Below are 18,107 nucleotides of genomic sequence, written 5' to 3'. Positions count from 1 at the left end.
GTACTGCTTAGACCAGGGCTGGAGGATTCTTGGTCAGCACACCGACTGCAAACAACTTAATGACAACTGGATCTGAAGCCTACCACCGTCGCCAAGGAATACCCTAAAAAAACAGAGGCAGCTCCGATATTCGTACTGTGTGTGACCCCCATGTTGGGCCCCATGTGTACTGGGCGCTGAACCCAGTACATGAAGCTCTGGCATTTAGGTGCAGGTTTATGGCATAGGTGCCCCATCCAGCTCCTCTGCCAGCAGCCTATCAAAATCTGAGAGGCTGACAGATGGTGGGGCTGGACAGCACACCTAGCAGTACTTATGATTATGGCAGTATGCACCCAGGGACAAATACCCAAAATGCAGACTTCTTGTGTTCTGGGCATGTTTCCCTGGACGCATACTGCCTTAAACAATTTGTACCGCTAGATGCGCTGTCCAGCCCCACCATCTGTCAGCCTCTCATTGAGTTTTATATGCTGCCAGCAGCGGGGCTGGATGGTGCTTATATGACCACACCCAAGTGCCAGAGCCTTCTGCCATGGTGTTAATGCATTAAGGCCTCATTCACACGAGGCGGACTCCGCTTCCATGGAGTCCGCCTCGGTCCACCGGCTCAGCGGGAGATCTCGCCATTGATCTCCGCTGAGCCGCAGATGACAGGTCCCTCTCTGCTCACTGAGCGGGGAGGGGCTTTTTCAGGCGCCGCTGCTGCCTATGGAGGGATCGGATGAAAACTTACAGCATGTCCGTTTTCATCAGATCTCACCCAATCCGCCAGCGACGGATCCGGACGTAAGGCCATCCATCTGCTTTTAGTGGATTGGACCAGATGTCAGCGGACATGTCTCCGCTGACATCCATTGCTCCATAGGCTAACATGGAGCGCCCGTTCAGGTCCACCGTCAAAACTGACAGGCGGACCTAAACGGTCCGATCGTGTGAAAGGGGCCGAAGAGGTTGTATCGGTGATCAGATTTCTGTAGAGTGCCAACATCCAGATTAGTTCTATTCACAAAAGACATCACCACAATATATGTGTGTGTTGTTTAAAACTACAGTCAATGCAAAGACATTATACTATATTGACTGTTTTATGATTATATTTACAATGTTTATTCTTAAACCAATATATTTTATATACACAATCAATCCTCTCACAAATCCCTGAAGAAAGAGTTTTTCAATACTCTGAAACGCGTCGGATGAACCTAGAGAATTTCAATGATATCTGTGTGGTGATTGTGTATAGTTACTGTAAACTTTCCAACATATTTTATTGTTATACTATGTTGAATAAATTGTAAATTTTTTTCAATAAGATAATATATCAGTGCCTTTAAAGTCCTTTTAGGGGGTTCTCTCTTTTGTGTTAATGCATTAAGATTACACTACTTCATTCTGTGCTGGTATAATGGGCGACTGCAGGCTAATCACTCTACTCACCTACTGTCTTCTAGTGGCTCTGCAAATATCTGGCTTCACAGTATTCCTTTCTGTCAGGGATTACAGCTGGTTATTTGTCTTGCATAAAAAAGCTGATCTATGCTTTACATTTAATGTTTGTATTGTATTATTCATTAGCTTTACTTTATAGTTTATTAATACATATATATCGGGGCTGAGCAAGAGCCATATCAGTCAGTGATTTTAAAAGATTCCAGGAATGTTCCTGTTACCATTGGAACCACAATCCTCTGCCTGATGCTTCATACGCATTGCCTTATGGCCTGTACACACGATCCGAATTTCTGAAGAAAAATACCGGTTTCGAATCGATCATTCGACAATCGCATCGTTAGTACAGAGCTTTCGAGAGCCGATCACGACAGTTCATCTGTTATTATCTGATCGGACAAGAAGAAAAAAATTCTGTAATACCAGATCGTATGATTTTCGTTCTTAATCAGTACAGTTGTCGTAGGAAAAATGCAATAGAAATGCTCTACAACACATTACATCACTTCTGATTTATTTATTTTATTTTGTCGTACGAGAATTTTCGTAACTTTAGTAAACACTTCATTTTTTTGATATGCGTCTAGCATGCAAAAAAAAAAAATGATCTGAATCAGAATTCGGGAGGAACTGCTGTACCAACTATCCAATGTTAGTACAGTGATCTCCCCCGCTGAGCTATTGTGTTCTGACGGCGGAGCCCCCGCCAGGACACACCAGTCTGCTGCACCGGACTGGCTGCCGTATACACGGGCCGAATGTTGGTTTCCATTGAAGCTGAGATGCAGCCTGATGTTCGGCCCCTGTGTATGGCCCTTTAGGCTTAAGGTGGTTTTAAACATACTATGCAGATATAAAAAAAAACACCTGTGTGCAGCAGCCACCCTGATACCTGAGCTGCATCTCGATCCAACGATGTTGCACTAAAGCCTCGGCTGTCCAGGACTCTCCCTCCTGATTGGCTGAGACACCGCAGCGGGTGCCATTGGCTCCCTCTGCTGTCCATAAAAGTCATTAAACCAATAAGGAGAGAGAAGGGGTGGTGTCGAACCATGGCTCTGTGTCTGAGTGGACACACAAAGCAGCAGCTTGGCTCGGGTGCCCCCATAGGAAGCTGCTTGCTGTGGAGGGCACTCAACAGGAGGGAGGGGCCAGGAGCACAGAAGAGGGACCCGAGAAGAGGAGGATCTGGGTGCTTTGTGCAAATCCACTGCGAAGAGCAGGTAAGTATGACATGTTTGTTATTTTTAGAGTTGAAAAAACAAAAGAACTAATACAATTGACATAAAGTAAAACATATTGAGAGATCAACCAGCGAGCAAAATGGCTATCGCCCACAGCTAAGCTGATAGTTATTACGTAAATTTTAATATAAATAAATCATGTCAAGTATCAGGATAGAAGGTCAGGAAGAAAAGAAAAAAGGGAAAAAAAAAAAATTAGAAAATGAGTAGGGAGAAAGAAAACAGAAAAGAAAAAGGGGGGGAAAGGGAGGAAAGAGTAGGGAGGGAGTTCCGCTGGCTGGGGTTGAGAAGGAAGGACCCCAGATCCTCAGACATGGTCAAGGGATCAGTGGATATTCAAATTTATAGGGGAAGCTGTAATCTGGGAGGCAGGAAGCAAGGAAGACAGCGTATCTGAGGAGGAGAAGCGCCGCCATTGTGAATTTCTCGTAGGTGTCATTGTCAAGCGCCAGCATCCCCTCCATACGCATAATATCATTCATGGTGGAAGTCCAGAGAGACAGTGGGGGGATAGTCGCTGTCTTCCAGAAAAGGGGTATGAGTTGGCGAGCCGCAGACAGGAAGAAACGTAAAAGATTGCGCTTTTGAGAGGCTATTGAACCTGGCAGAATAGATAGGAGGGCTATTTCAGGAGTCAAGTGCAGAAGATCATCGTAAATTTTTTCATAAACCTGGGATACCTGATTCCAGAAGGGCCGGATCCGATCACACTCCCACCAGATATGTAGATACGACCCTGTTGTAAGAGAACAACGCCAACACATAGATGAAGTTGAGGGGAAAATTTTCCGTAGAGAGGCGGGGTCCCTATACCACCTCGCCATGACCTTTAAAATTTTTTTTCTTGTGAATAGCATGAGATTGAAGACTTATGTGCGAAATGGAACGCAGTTTGCCAATCCGCTCTGGAGATGGTCTTTCCCAGGTCTGCCGACCATACTCTAGTGTAGGTGGGTAGGTCTTTCTGTGTAAGAGATTGAATAAGACTGTAAATACGTGAGAGCAAGTGTCTAGGTAATTCTTGCAGAGAGCTGAGGTGTTCAAAGTCAGTCAAGGGGCGATGGACCTGAGAGGAAGTGAAAAGATGTTTGGTAAAGGTGGAAAGGTGTATGGAAGTGAGCCAGTCTCAATTAAAGGAGTGTGCTTGGGGCCAAGAGGAGCGGGAGAAAGAACCAGTAGCATAAGCCCCTATACCTTGTGGAAAGGCGGGATTATCGAAAAGTGGTGATAAGGGAGATGGGTCCGAAGATAGAATCTCGCATAGACCTCTCTTATACCAAAGTATGAGGGCAGCTGTAGTGAGGGGTGATGAATCAGCCAAAACTGAATTGTTACGTTTATAGCCCCAAAGTAAAGCCCTAAGGTCAACGGGGGACATATCCTGTTCAACCGTAACCGAAGCTTTTTGGGAAGGTCGTGGGAACCAATCAAGGATACGTGCCATTAATGTGGCTTTGTAATACAGCTCAAAATCAGGTAGACCTGTACCTCCTTGCAATTTTGGCCGGGTGAGTAACTTAAATTTGATTCTCGATAATCCTTTATTCCATAGAAAGCGGATGGAAAGAGAGCGCAGAGTAGAGAAAAAGGATTTGGGTACTATGATCGGGATGGTCTGAAATAGGTAGAGCAATTTAGGTAAAGTGTCCATCTTAAGGGTATTTATGCGTCCAAACCAGGGTATGGGTTTGTCCCCCCAGGAGGCAAGATCTTTACGAAGTCAGGAGAGGAGGGGGATGTAGTTCAGTGTAAAGAGAAGTGATAGGTTAGCCGGTATGGTTACGCCTAAGTACTTAATGCCCTTGGTCTGCCAGTGAAAGGTATATTTGGATTTGAGGGAGGACAGTGTGGGAGCAGGGAGAGAGATATTAAGCGCCTCAGTCTTGGAGATATTAAAATTACTCAAACTTCCGAAACGTTGGAACTCCGAGAGCAAGGAGGGGAGTGTAATATGTGGTTGGCGTGCGTAAATGAGTAAATCATCAGCGTAAAGTGCAAGCTTATGGTGTGCGGAAGGCGTGCGTATGCATTGTATGGAATCATTTTGGCGAATGGCACATGCTAGATGTTCCATTACTATAACAAAAAGAAGGGGTGAAAGGGGGCATCCCTGGCGAGTCCCATTGGAGATATCAAATGCAGCTGAAGAAGTACCATTAACCAGGACCGAAGCAGAGGGATTGGAGTAGAGTGACATAATTTTGGTGATGAAAGGGGATCCCAACCCAATTTGCTCAAGGGAAAGTTTTAGGAAACGCCAGTCAACCCGATCGAAAGCCTTCTCGGCATCAAAGGAGAGAAGGCAGATCTGTTGATGGTGGCGTTGGGCATAGGAGATAAGGTTAATAGTTTTGGTGGTGTTGTCTCGTGCCTCTCTACCCGGGACGAAGCCATGTTTGTTATTTTTAAACAAAAAAAAATAAACTTAAAAATAAAATCTGTTGAAAATTAACAGCGAAGATTTTTCACTCTAAGGCCCCTTTCACACGTGTGGACCGTATGTCTGTCTGTATTTCATCCATCCGTTTTCGGATGAAATACGGACATACATGCATCCCTATGGGATAGCGGGTGTCAGCGGATGAACATCCGCTGACACCCAATATCATCCGTCCCCGCTCTCGTCCGATTCTGCGGATGGATGAAAAACCTATATTTCTATCCGTCTGCAGAGCAGATCGGATGAACACGGACAGACGGTCCGTGCTCATTGGATCCCCCATAGGGGAGAGCGGAGATCTGACAGGGCAGTCCCTGCACAGTGTGCGGGTCCCACCCTGTCATCCGCCGGCTCAGCTGGGAAAAACTGAGCGATCCCCGCTGAGCAGCGGATGTTCACGGGGCAGATCATCATGGATCCGTCCCGTGTGAAAGGGGCCTAACTGCTTAAATGGTTATCTTTTAGCAACCTATATAGTCATATGCAGGTATTGTAGGGCTGGCTCCTAATCCTGGCTTTGATTTGTCCACGCACAACTAACATTTTTAGATATTCCCTGTGACACCCTTCTCCCCTTCTCCCTTTTTTTTTTTTTTTTTTTTTTTTTTTTTTGTTCAGTTCCACTTTAGATTGTCCAGCTAAAACCATTTTTTTTTCTCAGTTTTGGGCAGAACTCTTACTAATTTTAGCTTGAAGAGGGATTTGAACTCCTACTGGGTTTTTATTGCTGCCCAGGGCTCTGTTGCAGGTATTTACTCTCGCTTACTGTTTTGATACCTCTCCCAACAGCAACACAGACATAGCTTTCAAACAGAGCCCTGGATACAGTAAAAACCTGATGAGTGTTGTAATCCTGCTCCGCTCAAAACTAGAAAAAAGGTTTTGGCTTAATATTTTCCTTTAATTGCTTTGCAGATATTTCCATCCTAATTAATATATAGCGCCAACAAAGCAGAGCTTTACAAAAAAAAGACTGCAGTTAAAGTTACACTTCAGCTAAAGCTAATACCTCTGTTGGGGGGGGGTGGGGGGATGAGTTGTTCAATAACGTAAGATTCAGGATATGCTTGCCTGAACTTACGAGTTTTCAAGGGTTGCCTAAGGCCGAGTTCTCACATATGTAAATTGGATATGGGTTTCTCCGCATCCAATTCGCAGGAGAGCGTGACCATCTGTCAGTGTAGCCAGTTCACACATCTCCGGGCCGGCCGCGGTCCGCATTGAAGAAGGATCCTGTGCGTCTTCTGGTCCGATTTAGGCAAAAATTTGGACTCGATTTGCACCTGAATCAGTGAACAGGGATGCCCCGGACCCAATGCTGTGAGCCGCGGCCGCAGCATATGTGAACGGAGCCTAAAGACAGAGTAGGAGATGGTCATACAGGTTGGGTGAGAGAGTTCCAGAGGTGGGGGTCTCTGAGCATTTTATCATTTAGCAACTATAAGGTACTGTAAAAATGTACTGAAGAGACTGTTGCTGTCAGTCATTGAAGTTGGTGCTCGTTGATTAGTGCTAGTCATGCCTTGCATGGCATCTTTTTTTTTTGGTGTTTTTGATGTTGAGCTTTGGAGGTTACCAATGCTTGTGTTAACACATGGGCCTGTATATGCTAGAGGCTTGTCAAATAATTCATTCTTTCTGTAGTCCTTTTCTAATGGATCCTCTGAACGTAAAGATGGAGTACTTTAAGGAATTGTTTTTTTTTTTTTAACGCCCAAAGGAATGTGCTGAGAAAAATACATAGTCTGCCCATTGGGATATGATTTTTGAAGGGACAGGCTTCAATGCCTAGGAAGTCGCTGACCTGGAAAAGCATGCAAGATGCAACCTATAAAGTCTGAAATAAAGCACAACTCCCAGTCTTTATGCTTCTTCCAGGTCAGTGACTGACTACATAGTGAAGCCAGGAACAAAATGTCAACCTAAAGCCTCGTACACACGCTTAGATTTTCGGGCGACCAAACGTCAGTTTTTTGTTTTTTTTTTGTAGAATGCTAGTCTCATGTTGAATGTGAAGTGGTTACTCACGATACGAAATTTTTCGTACGACAGAATACAATGTCAGAAGTGATGTAATGTGTTAAATAGTTTTTTTTTCGTATTCTTTTGTTTCCGAGCATGCGTGATCTTGCTCTTACAATTTTTTTTTCTTTCGTACGAAAACTGTACTAATGAAACGAAAATTGGACGTTGAGTTCACATTCGACAAAAATGTTGGTTTGCACATCCCGCTTTTGACGAAAAAGCAAAATCGGCTGTCGAAGGCACAATACTAAGGATGCGAAAATCGGCAGACAGTTCGTCATACAAATTTTTCCATACGATTTTCGTATTGTGTGTACTGGCCTTTAGTCTGCACTTCATTATTTGCTGATCCTAAACAAGCACACAGCTAATAAAGTCAGAGCTCCTAATCTGCTGACTTTTTCCAGGTCAGTTACTTGAAAAGTTTTGATGTAATTTAGATTAACAATATAGACAGACCTGTATTTTCAGGAGTTCAGCAACGGCAGCCTATGTGTTTTGATTTAAACCGTGTTTTCACCCAAGAGTCACCCATTTATCAATAGACTCTTATGGAAATAATTGGTAAATCTTGGGTGAAAACATTGATGGACCCCTCCAGAACAGTTTTCTTTCAAATAGCTAAGAGAACTGCAGACATAACATGCAATAGCATTGGTTCTCAAAGTGAGCTATTGTATAGTTATGCTTTCTTATCATACCATATGCGACCAGCAGGTGGTGCTGCAAATGAGGTCTGTAATATTGGCAAAAGATGGGAGCTTGGGAAATGGAATAACAGAAAAAAGTATAAAATAATAATAAAAAAAATATATTAAAATACTTAATGTTTTGACCAGCTTTAATGCAGCATGTCTAGTGTAAAAGTTGCCTTTTTAAACAAGTCTGTTTTGCTTCTAGATTTGACTAATGCCTAGGTCAAAAACTATGTACAATGTGACCCCTCCTGTTATACAAGACTTTAAAACTTAAAATAGCAGTTGGTATAGGAAACCTTTTCAGATTGCATCAAGTTGTATTTTAAGTTTTGAGGCTTTTTAGTACTTACTTCATCGTTCCTTTTTTCTCCAGACCTGTGGAGCTGTGCCAGGAAGGTGGTCACGTTCCTCCCCTTTTCAGTTTACTAAATGTGGAGTGCAAGGAAGCTTGCAAGATAATTGCACATTCCTTCCTACTACGTGGTCCTCCCTCCTGGCTGCTCTGCTGCAGTGCTGTAGTAATACTGTATGTACTGCTGATGTCACTGCTACTCTGCTTAGCATTCTCCTCTTTGTTCCACAGGGGGCTGTGATTGGTATTGACGATGAGGACGACAGCACCTTTACTATAACCGTTGATCAGAAAACCTTTCATTTTCAGGGTGAGCATAAAAATCTACCTCTTGTATGTGTTGCTGTGTGTGCCTGGCGTGTGCCCTGCCTTGCAGATTGCAGTTGCTACAGCCCGGGTTGCTTGTCTAAGCAGTGTGGATACTTATGCTGGGATGGGATAGCGTGTTGCTCTGCAGTGGGTAGATACGTGCTAGACATAAGACTAGAAGATTGGAGGCATTTCTTATTTCAACAGCTGACTCATGGAAGCAAACTCTGCATTGTGCTGCCTGCATCCACTCTGCTTTTCACTTGAAGAGCCTGCCCGAGGGAATGCCTGTGGAGCCTTTGTATGGGAATAAATCCATAGGCAGGCTGTCTACACTATAATCCGTCTACCTGCCGTGGCCTTCCTAAGGTGGAGTTGTGCTCAGAGACTACAAGTTTTCTCATTTCTTTCATCTGCATTTCTATCACCATTTCAGTGCTTTCTTAACCATTTTTGATCATAACTTCACAAATCAATGCCGTCTGTCACTGCTATGTTTCGGCATTGCATGCTGTGGCTCCATCGTAGAAAGGGTAAGGTGGAACTCTTGATGTGCTCTCCTCGTTATGTGCACGGAGTTCGCTGTGTGCTGGAAGTGATCAAACACTGCTGTTGATTGTGAATCTGCTTTGATTCTGCATGTTTAAACCAGCTGCATGCTTCTGCTAGGACTGCTTCAGCCTGTGCAGCAAGGGTGGGAAGTCCTGCAGGGTATGCTGGAACATGTGGTGCCTGTTAGAAACTACAAGCTCCAGCATACTACATACTATACACACACACACACACACACACACACACACACACACACACACACACACTTTGATTATATTATGGCTAAATGCTTCTAATGCCTTTTTTAAAGGAGAACTCTAGTACACAACAAATTACTGGCCAGCAGTTGTGACTAGGCTTCTAATCAATGCATTTTGTAGAATGAGGGAGTGGCTCCTGTTGTATGGTTTCCAGAACCTGCAGAAGCAGGACATTTTGCAAATAAGGCTTGATACCCTGCCATGGAGTGGATGCAGCATTTTTAGTTTGGAGCATTATGCTTTAATTCTAAAAGCCATAAGCAAACACTTGTGTGTATATAGCCATGGCTGGAGTTCTTCTTTAATTGGCACTTTTGTTCATGATTCAGTATTGGGTACCCTATGTATTTTAAGGATTTCAGTTTTATATCGCTTCTATTCTTTGGATGTGTTTATATAAAATGAATACAGCACAGTTGCTTTGAACGTTCTGTGTGGCATACTGCACTGGCGTCTGTGATCGCTCTGCTGATTAAGATTCAACTCTGTGCCAGCGATCACGAAGCGGCCCTGACTGACTGTATGTAGCAGATGATAGACTTTTAATTACAGCATCGTGCTGTGCTATTGACAAGTAATCTGGGTTGGTTTACTTCTTGGCTACATATTTTATACTTTCCCCTTCCATCCTAAAGGTGCTTGTGTTCTCTGTATGCATGGTAATCTTATGTAGTAGTTTGAAAAATGCAGGGGTCATGCCTACAGCTATAAAACATTGACGGGAATGTGTAAAGTAATGGATCATAAATGTATACTGCTAGTTAAACATAAAAGAAACACGGGTGACTTTGATTCTCAAACCTGTGATGAACTCCAGAGAAGCTGCTAAATACGCATTTTTAAAATACTTGTATCAACTGCTTTACCAGGCAAAGGATTTGAAATTCTGTTGGTCTTGTAGTCCAGACAAACCTGCCAAACAGCACAGCCAAGTCCTGGACGTTTCTGCAGACTACACTGCAGCTAAATGCTACATTATTGTCCAAGACCTTGAAGGAAGTAGCAGCGTTTTGAAAATCTACAGTGGAGAAAATAATTTATTTGATCCTCTGCAGATTTTGTAAGTTTGCCCGCTTACAAAGAAATGAATGGTCTATAATTTTTATCATAGGTATATTTTAAATGATAGAGACAGAATATCAACCAAAAATCCAGAAAAAAACATGATTCATATGTTATAAATTGGGTTGCAGTTCAGTGAGTAAAAAAAGTATTTGATCCCCTACCAACCAACAATAATTCTGGCTCCCACAGACACTCTACAGTATGTGCTCATGTGGTTCACAGATTAGTCCAGTCAATTTTAGGCCCCTTTCACACAGGCGCCTCCGCTGGATGGATGGAAACTAGGACCACCATCTGTCTGGATTTGGCGGACAGGATCGGATAGCGGCGGATGTCAGCAGACATATCACCACTGACATCTACCGCTACATAGGTGTGAATGGAGCATCCGATCAGGTCCGCCTGAAAAACTGACAGGCAGACCTGATCGGACCAAGCCCGTGTGAAAGGAGCCTTAAGAAGGTGCTCTTAACGATAAAGTGTGTGTGTGTGTATATAAAAGACACCTGTCCACATAATCTTTCTTCCATTCAAACCTCACTATCATGGGCAAGACCAAAGAGCTGTCAAAGGACTTCAGTGACTAGAGTGTAGACCTGCACAAGTCTGGGATGGGCTACAAGACCATCCGAAAGAAGCTTGGTGAGAAGGAGACAACTGTGATTAGCGAATATTCGCAAATTGAAGAAATACAAAATAATCATCAATCTCCCTCGGTCTGGAGCTCCATGCAAGATTTCGCCTCATGGGGTAAGAATGCTCATGAGATAAGTGAGGGATCAGCCCAGAGCTACACGGGAGGAGCTTGTGAATGATCTCAAGGCAGTTGGGAACACCATCACCAAACAAACCATTGGTAACACAATACTCCGCCATGGATTGAAAACCTGCAGCACCCGCAAGGTCCCCCTCCTCCAAGAAGGCACATGTACGAGCCCATCTGAAGTTTGCCAATGAACATCTAAATGATTCCGAGGAGGACTGGGAGAAAGTGCTGTGGTCAGATGAGACCAAAATTAAGCTCTTTGGCATTAAATCTGCAGGGGATCAAATAATTTTCCCCACTGTAATCATCTCTACTGTAAACATGTTCATAGACAACACTGTGCAAAGGAATAGAACGCAGACTGTCTCAGTACTGATAATCCCTCTGCCTGTCTAAGTGCTCTGGTGTTTACTGGAGGCTGATATCAATGCGTACAGTATATAGCTTTGACCTATATCTAGGTCAAAAATACATAATGATTGATGCTTAAAATAAAAATATATAATTGACATGCATTGTGTTTTTTACATCTGCCTGCAGTCCTGTGAAGGGCTATGTGTGCCTGCATAGGATGCACAGATGTTGTGTTTTGTGGGGGGTGTCCCCCCCCCCCCCCCCTTTTTATTTTTTTTATTTTTATTTTTTGCCATTCATATCTTTTGGAATGCAGTGGCTGCACAGTCACTGGTCCCAATTTGACAGCCGTGCAGGTGCGTGTGTGTCCCCAAATGCACACTGTCTGCGTTCAGTCAAATTGGGACCAACAGCTGTGTCTGTGCAACTGCTACGTCACAAAAGACATGAATGGGACTGCTTGCACGTGGATGCAAGCAACACCTGTGCGGGGGGGGTGCCACACAGCCCTTCACACAGCCCTTCACACAGATGTCTGCTTAACCTCCCTAATGGTAATACATTGTGTGGCTCGGGGTTAATTTTCAGTACCAAAAACGGTAATCCCGAGCCACGCTCGGGGTTACGCTGTAGATTCCCTGTAGTGTTACTTATCTTGTCCCTACCATCCCCTGAAGTCCTCCCGCTGTGTCCTCCGGACGATGCTGGGGGGGCGGAACCGGGCAGGAAGTTCAAAACATGACATACACACAATACTTTGTAATATGTTATAATTTGTCCAGTGCCCTGCCCGCACTTTTACCGTTTGTTCTGCCTGGAAACTTGAGAATGTCCATGGCATCCAAAAAGCGTCCCTTTAGGTCAAAAGCAGTTTTAGACCAGCTAGAAAACAGAGATGGTGAAATTAGAATCACTTGCAGAATTGAGCGTTCGTGATTTGTGGGGAAATTCGTCATTAGCCACTGAACGTAACGATTCTGTGACTGAGCTCAGTGATGTGCGAACTTGGTGCTCTATTGACTGTGGTACGGATTAGGCAGCGCCTCAAGATTTCCATTTACTAGAGCATCTGGTATGAAAGTAGACGTTCAACACGACAATCCCTTGGCATACTTACAATTATTTCTGACCGATGAGGTTATTGAAAAAAATAGTTACTGAGACAAACCGGTACAAAGAGCAACAATTAGCTACTCTGCATCGGAAGTTTCCAAGAAGCAGGAAGTGGGAACCAGTGCCCAAAGATGACATTTGGAAATTTCTGGACCTAATACTTCAGGGAGTGGTGGGGAAACCCCTGCAGAAGTGGTATTGGACAACTAATAAATTACTTGCCACTCCATTCTTTGGCATGGTCATGTCAGAGTACAGATTTTCCCTGATCATAACATTTTTACACTTCGAAAACAATGAAAAATTTGAAACTACTCATCCTGCACCAATACTAGAAGAATTTGAGATACTTCCAAAATTTTCTTTAAAGAATTTCCAACGGAGCTATGTACCAGAAAGAGGGAAGGCTCCGCTGGGTACAATACATTACATCAAAGAGCACGATTTGGCATAAAATCCTACATGCTATGTGAATCGTCAACTGACTACATTTTGGAATTCAATCATATACACTGGAAAAGGAATAAAATTCAATCCAAAATACAGCAACTATGGAATGGCAACATCTTCCGTTTTTTCACTCATTGAGGCATTGCTAAATCAGGGCTATTGTGTAACAACCGACAACTTTTATACGTCTCCTGAACTTTGAGTTTCTTCTGCAAAACAAAACGGATGCCTATGGAGCCATTAATGCTAACCGGCGTGACATGCCCCAATGTTTTGCAATAAGAAGCTGAAGACTGGAGAAATGGTTGCCTGGCAGAAAGGCAACATGATGGCACTACGATGGTGTGACAAGAAAAATGTGTGCCTAAGGAGTACAGTTCATAATACCTTCACTGTTATGGTATGCACGAAAGTTGGGAAAGAAATCATGAAGCCACAAGTAGTGATAAACTACAATAACACCATGGGAAGTGTCGACAGAGCCAACCAAGCAATGACATTCTAACCACCAAAAGAAGTACTACAAGAAGATCATCAGGCATCTTCATGAGCGATGCTTGTGGAATGTCTACATTCTGCTAAAGAAAAAGCCTGTGATTCATTCTGACTTTATTTGGAAAGTTACCAAACGTATCTTTGTGAACCACCAAACACCATCAATGGCTGTGAATAGAGCTGGACGTCATGCTGCTGGGGTTGTCAACCCGGAACGCCTGACTGGTCGCCACTTCATGGACTACATCCCACCAACCGAGGAAAAAGTCAGCACCTACAAGGATGTGTGTGGTTTGTTGCTCAATGCGAGATGACAGTCGAAAGAAAACCAGGTTCCATTGTCCTGATTGTGACAACAGGCTTTGTGCATTCCCATGTTTCAAAATTTTTCATACCCGGGATGTTTACTAAACCAATAATGCAGTGTCTAGTATTACAGTGACTAGTAATATCGCACCCTTGTTTGGACACATTTTTCAGTGTTTTTGGTTTGATTGCATTATTAAATTAAATGTATTTTTATTTTTTATAATCATTTATTATATTATAATTTTATGATTTTGTGTTTCAAACTTTATCATACCCGGGATGTCTACTAGACTCTTGTGAGGACAGATTTAAGTTAATTTCTAAGAATAACAAGCCTACAACATAAAACAAATTTCCATGCAAAACAATGTACCGCTTTGACATTCAAAAATACTGACCTAATCAGACTGTCAGGGAGGTTAAAGGGTAACTCCACAATAAAAAAAAAAAAAAAATAGTGTATACAATTGCAACTCAAGTCTTATCGAATGTTATTAAAAATTACTTTTCCTTATCAATCTGCAGCGCTATAATTTTCTGTAAAATGTAATTTGCAATATGGCAAAATAGGGGTGTTTTTTGTATACACAGATGCTGTATAGCGTGGGTCAGCAACCAGTAGATCACGGACAGATGACTGATAGATCTCAGTCTGGGCTTGCTGACCCTCCATCCCAGAGCACCAAACAGAGTGCAATGCAGGGACTACTTTGTAAGGTTAGAGCTGTAGAAGGAAGTAGGGAAGTAGGGATGAGCTTGATGTTTGAATCGAACGTAAGTTCGACTCTAACATCGGGTGTTCGCCTGTTCACTGAACAGCGAATATTATGGGGCGTTTGCGGGAAATTTGAATGCCGCGGAATGCCCCATAATGCACTGCGAATATCTATCTATCATAGAGAAATAAAAGCCGAACGTTGCAATATTTTATGTCACACTGTATTTGCGCAGCGGTCTTTCAAACGCAATTTTTAGGGATAAAGACACTTTCATGAATTAATAAAAATAAACAGTAACATTAGCCCAATTTTTTTGTATAATGTTACGCTGAGTAAATAGATACCTAACATGTTTTGAAATTTCACACACTCGTAGAATGGCGACAAACTACGGTACCTAAAAAAAAATCTCCATTATCTCCCTTTAAAAAAAAAAAAAACGGTTACCAGGTTGGAGTTACAGAGGGGGTCTAGTGCTAGAATTATTGCTCTCGCTCTGACGATCGTAGCGATACCTCACATGTGTGGTTTGAACTCAGTTTACATGTGCGGGCACGACTTGCGTGTGCGTTGTTTTTCATTGCTGCGCAAGCTCATGGACACGGGGGCGCTTTTAAAATTATTAATTTTTTTTTTTTTTTTCTTATTTAATTAAATTTTTTTTTTTTTACATTGTCACTTTAAAAAAAAAAAAAATGTGATCACTTTTATTGCTGTCACAAGGAATGTAAACCTCCCTTGTGACAGTAATAAGTGGTGACAGGTACTCTTTATGGATGGATCGGCTGTCTAAAAGGCCCCAAATCCCTCCTTTGCACTACAAAGTATTCAGATCGCCAAAAACAGCGATTAGCGATTCTGAATACTGTAGCTTTTCTTTACAAATGGTGCCATTGGCACCTGAGTAAACTGGAAGTGACGACGTGACGTCGCTTCGGTGTTTACACACAGAACAAAGCTGTTTCCGGCTTCCTTCCAGTCTCACTCTAGCTGGCAGAAGTGCTGGGTCCTGGATCGGGTCTCCCGGTGGGACGGGGTGCCCAGGAAGAGCGCCGGAAGGCGGCGGGAGGGAGGGACGCCCCGCTCTTTCGGGATAACAGCCGAGTGGCTTTCAGCCGCATCGGCTCTTATCCCTGATGAGCCAACCGCCTGCTCTAAAAAAAACAATACCGGGATGATGCCTGCAGCTGCAGGCATCATCCCGGTATAACCCCTTAAAGTCGAGGCCGCATATGTGCTTACGGTTGGCATTAAGGGGATATAGATATTCAGTGTAGACTCTATATTCAAGTCAGTGCAGGCAGTGTATTTGATGTATACAGTTGTGCTCATAAGTTTACATACCCTGGCAGAATTTGATTTCTTGACAGGGTGGATTTGATTTAAATCAACTCAATTTTAAAGAACTGTCATCTCTGTCCCGCAGCGGCTCCTGCACTGACCCGCTGTTGACTCACCGACAGTCCCTTTCACTTTAATGGGACAGCTGGTGATGTGGCAGTGACACAACAAGGTGAGGGACGTGGCGGCAGCAGGAGGGTGGATGCCGCTAACAGGCGCGACAATGATGGATCTGAAATGACAGGTGCTCTTTAAATGTAAGGACGACTTCTTGCTGGTAGTTAGAATCTTTAATATTTGCAAACAAAACAAAGGTTTCCTATTTCGAATATCAAGCTATCAGGTCAGTAACCGCGATATCAGAACCGATTCAATCATAGAGTTTGTAGTGTATGTAGATTTGCAAAACAATGGGATAAAGGAATATTCCTGAACTTTGGTTAATCTCATGCTTACTGTGAAATTGTGTGAATGCATCACTGCAGTGCATGTTATCTCAGCTTGCAGAGCTTGGATTCATTGAATGAGTGTACCAAAAATTTAAATACTGCAGAATATACAGCCTCATGCTACATAACTAAGCTCCATGTAATGCTAAATAAACTAAATTATTAATGTATCTTATTAATGTATCTTAAATAGAAAACCAGTTAGATTTTTACTCCAAAAGCATTAAAATAAATTTGATAAAAATAAAAAAAATCAGATTAAAAAAAAAAAAAAAAATCCTTGATTTATATCCACCCTTGTTTCTTGACCATTTTTCGGAGAATATGAATGATAACACAACCTTTTCTTTCACTCATGGTTAGTGTTTGGCTGAAGCCTATTATTATCAATAAACCGTTTACTCTTTTTAAATCATAATCCCAACAGAAACTACCCAAATGACTCTGATCAAAGTTTACATACCCCAGGTTCTTAATACCGTGTATTGTCCCCTTTAACATCAATGACAGCTTGAAGTCTTTTTTGTAGTATTTGTGGATGAGGCTCTTTATCTTCTCAGATGGTAAAGCTGCCCATTCCTCTTGGCAAAAAGCCTCCAGTCCCTGGAAATTCTTGGGCTGTCTTACATGAACTGCACGTTTGAGATCTCCCCAGAGTGGCTCAATGATATTGAGGTCCGGAGACTGAGATGGCCACTCCAGAACCTTCACTTTATTCTGCTGTAGCCAATGACAGGTGGACTTTGTCTTGTGTTTTGGATCATTGTCATGTTGGAATGTCCAAGTACATCCCATGAGCAGCTTCCTGGCTGATGAATGCAAATGTTCCTCCAGTATTTTTTGATAACATACTGCATTCATCTTGCCAACAATTTTGACCAAATTTCCTGTGCCTTTGTAACTCGCACATCCCCAAAACATCAGCGATCCACCTCCGTACCTTTCATCGTAGGCCTTGTTGACTCCTCTCCAAATGTAGCTTTTATGGTTGTGTCCAAAAAGCTCATTTTTGGTCTCATCACTCCAAATGACTTTGTGCCAGAAGGTTTGAGGCTTGTCTCTGTGCTGTTTGGCGTATTGTAAGCGGGATACTTTGTGGCATTTGCGTAGTAATGGCTTTCTTCTGGTGACTCGACCATGCAGCCCATCTTTCTTCAAGTGCCTCCTTATTGTGCATCTTGAAACAACCACACCACATGTTTTCAGAGTCCTGTATTTCACCTGAAGTTATTTGTGGGTTTTTCTTTGCATCCTGAATAGGGCTGAAACAACTAATCGATTAATCGACAACTAATCGATTATGAAATTAATCGATTACTATTTTCATAAACGATTAATCGGCCAGTAACATAATGGGGTTAAAAGAAACTAATAAGCCCTTAATAGTACAAAAAGAGCAAATAATCGCTACTGTAAATATTACTTACACTACAGTAAAAAAATGAACCCCTTACAGTAGTGATGATCTGTTTTTCTTTGTACTATAAAGGGCTAATTTTAGTTTTTTTAACCCCATTATGTTACATGGTTCACATCTATGTGTTTGGTGCTTTTTTGCAGAAACGCACTACAGTCCATTTACATGGTTTCCTGTGGGACACATTCACATCTATGCTTTTTTCAGCCACTGCGTATTTGGAAAGTGTCAGGGACTTTTTTTTAATGCAAAACGGTGCTTTTTTTTTGGTTCAATATACTTCAATGGAAAAGCTGC

General features: G+C 42.6%; 1 protein-coding gene across 6 annotated transcripts in view; it reads left to right on the top strand.

Moving 5' to 3' along the window:
- OSBPL9 (oxysterol binding protein like 9) overlaps window positions 1-18,107 on the top strand; it is a 256,194-nt gene that overhangs the window by 55,645 nt on the left and 182,442 nt on the right. For all 6 annotated transcript variants that reach the window (XM_073593547.1, XM_073593545.1, XM_073593546.1 and 3 more), the window contains exon 3: window positions 8,443-8,521. In XM_073593547.1, coding sequence (XP_073449648.1) covers window positions 8,443-8,521 — 79 coding nt within the window. The remainder of the gene's footprint in view (window positions 1-8,442; window positions 8,522-18,107) is intronic.

Source organism: Aquarana catesbeiana, linkage group LG07, assembly GCF_042186555.1.
Source record: "Aquarana catesbeiana isolate 2022-GZ linkage group LG07, ASM4218655v1, whole genome shotgun sequence".
Classification (NCBI taxonomy): Eukaryota; Metazoa; Chordata; class Amphibia; order Anura; family Ranidae; genus Aquarana; species Aquarana catesbeiana.
The sequence above is the reverse complement of the archived record's forward strand: the minus strand, read 5'-3'. Positions and strand labels throughout refer to the sequence as shown.